We start from the raw sequence: 7,500 nt of genomic DNA, 5'->3' as shown, positions 1-7,500 counted from the left end.
GGTGTGGATGTCTTTTGCGGTGAACATACCGAAGGGGGAACTCGGCAACTCTGTCTTTGTGCATTCTTCATACAAAGTCCCCCAAAAACATGTCCATCTTCCTCCAATAGAGGAGGGTAAATATGCTGTACAACATGCACACCTCTTTCACTAAGTATTTGAGACACACAAATGGTTGCTTCCAGTAAGATTTGGTGATGGATGACATCAATACATTTTTCTGTTTCAGTTTGTTCCAAGGGTTTGGATGCCATCTTCTGTGAAGGTACGTTACCAGGTGTCTAGTAATCGTGACTGGTAGAGTGACTGTAATAAAGTTGTGAAGTCAAATATTACAGACAAACACTAATCCAGTGCAGAAAAGTGTACCCAAAGACTGTATTCTTATAGGGAAGCTCAGGCAACAGTCACAGGCTACTGGTTTACTACCATATTGGTTATTGCTTATTATAGCACTGTAGTAAGGTTTTTTCCCAAATGTTTCAACATTAAAAGTTAGCTTTCCACCCTGGCGACCACTAAGTGTGCTGCTAGCAGCAAAACATCATTTATGTGGCTTGAGGAAATCCTTCATGATTGAATGCTCATATTTTTCAAGGGTGCCAGTATTAAGAGCTATTAGTAGAGGACACAGTCAATGCCGATCTGAGAGGTTTTTTCACAGATGCGAACTCCACCAGTGGTCCACTAGTGCCTCGTCTCATTGGCTTCGTTTTTCAGTAGCTCCCGAGCTGCGCAAGAAGACTGACAATGTGACAGGAGCCATGATACTGTACGTGGCCAATGCAGATCCAGAGAGATTTCAGGAGTTTAACACGTGCCAGAAGCTGGGCAGGAACGGACCCTGTGTTGAGGTGGAATGGGTATGTCAAACTGCTCTATAACACGTTTAATTGCTTCATTTTAAGTTTATTAACCTCTTTGTCTGTCTCTTCTTTAACGTACAGAAAAATGCCAGCCAAGAGTTTAAGATTTCACTCAGCTCTGTCGCCCCCTGTCTGTGCTTTGAGGTAATGCCAGTTTATTTACGTTTATATGGATTCATTGAGCAGACGCTTTTATCCAAAATGAGGAATACAACAAGTGAGGCATGAGATCAACAACAGTGACAGAGATATGAGAGGCAGGCGGCTGTAATCAAACAGACACTTGACTTCTACTTAGAAAAAGCCTAGGTATACTTATGATACTAGAATCCATGACTTTCCAAAAAACACACATTAACTTAATTGTTTCTAAATATTACAAACAATTAATTCAATTAACAATTAATTGTTTTTAATCAAATGAAATGCTTACAATATACCATTAAAATGAGTAAAATAGTACATTTACAACAAAACCTGATGCTAGTGGTGGCCAGTAGTTGTAAAATGTATTATTCATGCACATGATATAAACTTTCCACAAATGAACATTTTTGTTGTTTACATGGAGATGATACAGCCATCGTGTACAAAACTTTTGAAGAATGTTAACAAATGATCACTGAAGGAGGAAATATCGTGATGATCGTGGTTTTACGTAATCATCATTTGACCAGAATCACTGAACACATTCAGTTATGCTTCTATTCATTACAGCAGCCCTTGGAGATCTCAGTATCATTTTTTTAATAATTGTTCAGCTCAAAAAATATAAGAGGAGGGTCTTCCTGTCTGAGACACACACAGACATCAAGAATCAGTGTATGAATCTCAAAAACAGTGACAAACAGCATATTGAGAAACGGATCAACTAATTTCTTCATGCCGCAATGCATCATGGGAATCATGGATGAGTTTTGATTGGTGTCACCCAGAATGCACTGTGACTTGTTCTTTGATGTTCACCATTGTTGAGGTTCTCACGCTATTTCTCGATGTCTGTGAAAATGAGTTTTTTTTTATAATCTTTTGATTAAAAGGGTTGTTAAAAATCTTACAATGAAAATCCCAGACCTAACACTGTTAGGTGTTAGTCACTGCCGAGATTCAGGTTAAAAACACAACCTACACCTGATCAAGAGAGTCAAGAGTCAACTAAAACAAACACTGACCATCATAATGCTAACTAAACTAAATTATCCTTCATTGACTGTACTCAATGTTTACTACTGTTATACTTAGTAAACTTTTATATACTAAAGTGGGCCAATTTAGTCCCACTTTTAGTTTTACTTAATAAAATAAACTTGAAGTATACTACTTTTAGGTAAGAGAAATCATGGGTCATCAAACTTGATCCTTGATCCTGCAGGGTTTACCTCCAACTTTCCTCAAATCACCTAGCAGGAAGTTTCAAGTAGACCTTTATTAGCTGCTTCAGGTGTGTTTGATTAGGGTTGGAGCTAAACTCCAACGCCGGCCCTCCAGGACCGAGTCTGGTGACCCCTGAGTTCAATTATTAAACAAATAAACATATAAAATGATTGAATGCAAACGTACTTAATAATTGTGTTATCTAAGTTACATCGACTGACGACTTAGAGCTAATAAAAAAATGAGAAGTAAATATTAGCTAGTAACATTCTAGAAACGTTATTCTTTTTGCAGATTTCTTGTTTTTTAATATATGCTTATTCCGTTTCTCCTTTCGCATAGATTTGGGGACAGTTTCTCAGAAGAGAATATTGCCCATTTCTGAACGACACCGGTATGACATTCAAAATATTTACCAGCATTAATCTGTTATATAATTATCTGTTTGAAGGAAAGACTTTTCGTTTTGGAACCTCCTTTCCTCGGGTTCTGTAGTTTTCCACTGTAAGCTCATATATGGGACTTTTGTTTTGGCAACCTGAGGGAAGCATGGGGATGATATTCTTGGCTAATCGCGCATGCTAGAGTGTCAGCTCAGTAAAACACATCACGGGCGTCTGGTTCTGGTCTGGTTCTCAGCTATCTCCGGCTCCAGTGTGTCCGTGTCTTTGGCAGAGAACACGACTCGTCACGAGCGTCCGGCTCTGGTCTGGAGTCTCAGCGCCCCCTGCAGGCTGGAGGCTCAGCTGTGGTTGTGTAGGAAGGGCTCAGGACTGGAGCGAAGCTGCCCTGCGGTCAGCGGCAGATCTCAGGTCCTCACCCCGCTCAACGACAGCTGGAGAGAAACCCACCATAGACACTGGGTGAGAACATGTTCTCCAGATCCCAACTGTAAGCACTTAAGAGTATGAGTTTACCGTTTACTTCTCTAATGCTGTCTGTTTATCTGTTGCAGCAGTTAGAAGGAGAGTTTTTACAAGTGCATCGTCATCCTTCACTGTGTGTGCAGGTACCTAACACGTATTTGATCACATTTGCGGTCTATTTCTCACATAGCGGTTTGCTTTGAGCTACTGGCAGCATTGTGTCTCTTGTCCAGGTTAAAGTGGCAGGAATGGACGGTTTCCTGGGACCAGTCTGTCCTTTTGAAGGCAAGAACTTCTTAGAAGTGACTGGAGAGCAGTGTTAATGTGGACGTGGTTTGATAACTGGCTGTTGTTGGACTGTTTCAGAGGAGAGGTCTCGCTGGAGCGTGCCGCTGGTTCTGTGTGCTCTGCTGGTGTTTCTGTCGGTGCTGGCAGCCTACGCGGTGCAGGGCACCCTGAAGAGTGAGTGATGGTCCTGAAAATTCAGATGTGCTTCACAGGAATATGTGTTATATTTTAAACTGTAACAGCATTTGACAATATTACTATTTTTAATCAAGTAAAAGCAAGCTTTGTGAGCAGAAGAGACTCACCCCAAATTTTAAAAAACAAAAAAACTGAGAAGTAACTAAAGTAATAGAATTTGAAATAATAGCTAGAATGGCGCAACCACAATTTAAGCTGGTCAACAGAATGAGCAGAATCCGGACACGGGAAGAAAGCACACGGTGTATTATCCTGCTTATTGCATGGCCACAATACGTGCTGATTTGACCTGAAATGAAATGAATGAGAAGAATGAGGGCGAGACATGAGAGATGTGAACCTTGATGTAGGAAGCCAGTGATTAGGACAAGAGTCATTTAATCAGTCCTAAATAGACATCTTTACACACACTAATTTTCCTGGACCAGAACGAAGCCCATCTTATTTCAGAATCTGAACGTTCTGATTATAGGAGACACGGCTATATTTTTAGCAATAGCTGATGACATTTTATCTGTCAAAATGAATGATTTTTCTTTTAGGCCAAAAATCATTAGGATATTAAGAAAAGGTCATGTTCCATGAAGATATTTAGTAAATTCCTACCATGAATGTACTAAAACTTATTTTGGATTAGTGCTATGCATTACTAAGAACTTCATCAGAATAACTTTTAAAGGTGATTTTGTCGATATTTAGATAGTTTTGCGCCCTCAGATTCCAGATTTTCAAACAGTTGCATCACAGCCAAATATTGTCTGATCCTAACCACCCATACATCAAGGGAAAAACCTTCAGATAATGTGAATCTCAGTTAAAAAAAAAGCCCCGTATGACTGGTTTACCCTACATTTGTCAGTACAGTTGTGATGTTTGTGTTTTGTGAGCTGAAGCCCTTCTCTGTGTGGACAGGCTGTGTGTTCAGATGGCTGAAGGTGGACGACGTGAGCGGTGAGTGTCCCTCCTGCTCTGACCTCTGACCTCTGGCCCGTGTTCATGTGCTCATGAGGGTCATGTGTTTCAGGCTCGGGGGCCGTGGAGCTGCTGATGGTGTGTCCTCCTGATGCTGACGGCTCCGCGGCTGATCCGGTGTGCCGTCTGTGCTCTGGTCTGAGCTCCGTGGGCTTCAGCGTCTCTCTGGACCTCTGGAGACACTCGGAGATCAGCTCCCTGGGGCCCGTGCCCTGGCTGCACTCCTGCCTGGACCGGCTCCAGCGGCGCAGGGGCAAGGCGGTGCTGGTCCTGACCCCGGAGGCCTGCCAGCGGGCTGAGGACTGGGGCTGTCGGGTGGCCCAGCGGGAACCGGAAGAAGAGAGGAAGACTGGGGTGAACAGCGGGGTCCGGGCCCCGGCATACTCGGTCTTCGACGCTTCTCTGAGCTGTATTCTGGCCGACTACCTGCTGGGTCGAGCCGGAGAGCGCTTCATCCTGGTCCGGTTCGACGGGCAGAGCCCCGAGACGGCTCTGCCGGAGTTCTTCAGGGAGATGCCTCTGTTCAGCCTGCCCTCTCAGAGTCTGGACTTCGTCGTGGAGCTGAGGAGAGGGGCCGTTGAGGGCCAGAGTCTGTCAGAGCGCTGGCTGCGAGCCGCAGCGTCCAGAGCGGTGTCTCGCTCGCTCCGAGGGCCCCCTCAGGACTCTGGAGTCTGGGAAACTGTCCCGCTGCAGACGGACCGCTCGAGCCCTGCTATCCACACCAAAACAAGGCCTGAGCGCTGGCTCTAGTCTCAGCCAGACCTCCGCTGCTCAGAGAAGATAAAAATAATCCATAATAGGGTTTTTTCAGCACATTTTAGTGAACTCTTCCATTAATGTGTCCTCGTGAAATGAGGCTCAGTGAAAGTTCACAGCTGAGTGGAGTGAAATCAAAGCCGTTCATGTAGATCTTGTGGATTCAGCTCCTTCAGTGATAAAACGCTGCTTGGTTTGAAAGAGTTCTGTGTGAACTTCATAAATCACTAGTGACAATTGACAGCGGAGCATTTTCACCCATAAAATCATATCTAAAATGCTAATGTGCCACAGACAGGAAGATACTGTGTGACCCACATGCACATGCTGGATGGTGTCCATCTAAAATAGGTTGCGTACATGTTCTGCACAGTCTAGGAGGTGTTTTCAGGACTAAATTAACCCAGTATGACATTGATGTAAAAATGTATATGACATGTAAAGTTCTGCAGGATGTACCAGAGCTTGTTTTACCTAACGAACCAGAACAGACCAGTCTTAAAGACGCACAGAATGGCAGATCTCCCAAAACACATGAAAACGTCAGAGCTGTGAAAGGAGTCAAAGGCAGTAATAAGCTGTGTCTCTCGTATAAGATGTAACTGAACTTTTGAGTCAAGTGTCCGGTTGCATGAATGATTTGTCTTTTTTTTGTCAATTTCTATTTATTGTTTATTTTAAGTGTGCCTATGCAGTAAAAAAAGTGTGATAACTAGTCTCAGTCTTCCTTACTGATTTAATAATGTCCAGCGTTTTTGGTTTATTTCCATTAAATGTGTTAAAATTGTATTTTAAGTTATATTATGTAAAAAGATACAATCATGCAAACTGACACGCAATGCTCTTATATATTAACAGTTGTGTGCCAGTCCGCGTGATTTTGTTTAGCAAACAACAATAATAATTAAAAAAAATCGACATAAGGCTAAATAAAATTTAGTTCTGCCATGGCCTGGGCGATGACGAAACGTGATCCACAACTTTAATTTTGGCACACGGCGGGCTGTGATTGGCGCATGAGGATCCTTGCTTGATAGGGATTGGCTGTTCACGCGGGGGGCGGGACTTGAGCCGTCCGCCGCAGCACGCGCAGAATGAGCTAGAAGAGCGAGCGAGCGAGCGCCGGAGCCGTTCAACGCAGCGGTACTGTAGCGGCTGCTAAAAAGACACCTCGGAGACGCGTTTCTGTCGAAAGGATCGGGAAGCTGCTCGTCGCCCGAAAGCAGTCTTATAAAGTGAGTACGCGGAACGGAAACCGTCGCACTTTGAGATCAAAGCTTGCGAATGAAACGGCGTTTCGACGCGGCGTCGCGTCCCAGCCTCAGAAACACCGCTGCAGTTCAACGGATCTAGTGTAGACGAGCAATGCAGGGAACGACGGCGTTCATTTAAGGCTGGGGCTGTGGGATTGGGTGAACCTAGCAGTCAGTCAGTCAGAGCAGGCGCTCAGGGCCGTCTTTGATGTGGCCTACAGTCAGCATCAGCATCAGCATCAGCATCACATCTCAGAGCATCTCAGAGCAGAGCAGCCCTTGATCAAACAACACCCGGAAGAGGAGCTGGTGTTTCAGGTCACGCTGGATGCTGATGAGACTCTTTCGTGTCCTTCACTTGTTTACATTTATAGCGTATATCAGGATTATTCAGGCTTGATCGCAGTTTTTTTTTTCTAGTTTAGCAAGACGTTTTGGGTCGAAATCCTTCTCCGGTGATTATAAACTACAGTAAACGTTGTTCCAGGTCTGGAAGAGTATTGTTTTCTTCTCATGGTATCACATAGCCTGAAGGAAAAACAACGTACAGGCTTTTACTGAATATATAAGTCTAATATACAGTGGTGTGAAACAGTGAGTCTGTCACGGCGCTGTGGAGGATGTTTTCTCCTTGTAAATCAGCCACGTCGGAGGGTTTTCGAGCACGAACCTCCTCAGAACTGAGACCGGCCTTCATGTTCTTCTGAGCAGCGGCTGTGGTCTCTACCATGAGATCAGTCTCGTTCTTCATCAGCTGAACTGAGGCCAGCGTCTCTTTGGGTGTTTTGTTGGGATCGATCTCATTTACTTTCTTTCTCGCTTGTTTCTGTATTTTTTGGATCTTGACCTGATGTGTAGCCCTGGTCTGTTTCTTGGTCGTGAACAGACCTGGGTGTGGCTGGAGAGAGAGAAGCTGTGATGAAGCTT

At 44.0% G+C, this 7,500-nt stretch overlaps 2 protein-coding genes across 7 annotated transcripts in view; both read left to right on the top strand.

The window, feature by feature from the left end:
• wu:fl23c11 (interleukin-17 receptor C) overlaps window positions 1–6,036 on the top strand; it is a 10,361-nt gene extending 4,325 nt beyond the window's left edge. For 3 of the 6 annotated variants that reach the window (XM_043233324.1, XM_043233322.1, XM_043233323.1), the window contains 11 exons: window positions 2–116; window positions 230–265; window positions 721–863; window positions 948–1,010; window positions 2,583–2,634; window positions 2,880–3,103; window positions 3,196–3,249; window positions 3,340–3,391; window positions 3,473–3,568; window positions 4,505–4,543; window positions 4,617–6,036. In XM_043233324.1, the coding sequence (XP_043089259.1) occupies window positions 2–116; window positions 230–265; window positions 721–863; window positions 948–1,010; window positions 2,583–2,634; window positions 2,880–3,103; window positions 3,196–3,249; window positions 3,340–3,391; window positions 3,473–3,568; window positions 4,505–4,543; window positions 4,617–5,314 (1,572 nt within the window). In that variant the 3' untranslated portion in view covers window positions 5,315–6,036. The remainder of the gene's footprint in view (window position 1; window positions 117–229; window positions 266–720; window positions 864–947; window positions 1,011–2,582; window positions 2,635–2,879; window positions 3,104–3,195; window positions 3,250–3,339; window positions 3,392–3,472; window positions 3,569–4,504; window positions 4,544–4,616) is intronic. The other 3 variants (XM_043233327.1, XM_043233326.1, XM_043233325.1) reach the window with 3 other exon arrangements.
• Window positions 6,037–6,380: 344 nt separating this feature from the next.
• LOC122335448 (protein disulfide isomerase Creld1) overlaps window positions 6,381–7,500 on the top strand; it is an 8,339-nt gene continuing 7,219 nt past the window's right edge. Inside the window, exon 1 of the mRNA XM_043233328.1 lies at window positions 6,381–6,555. The gene's annotated coding sequence lies outside the window, so the exon portion shown is untranslated. The remainder of the gene's footprint in view (window positions 6,556–7,500) is intronic.

This window comes from Puntigrus tetrazona, unplaced genomic scaffold (assembly GCF_018831695.1).
Source record: "Puntigrus tetrazona isolate hp1 unplaced genomic scaffold, ASM1883169v1 S000000776, whole genome shotgun sequence".
NCBI classification, from domain to species: domain Eukaryota; kingdom Metazoa; phylum Chordata; class Actinopteri; order Cypriniformes; family Cyprinidae; genus Puntigrus; species Puntigrus tetrazona.
The sequence above is the reverse complement of the archived record's forward strand: the minus strand, read 5'-3'. Positions and strand labels throughout refer to the sequence as shown.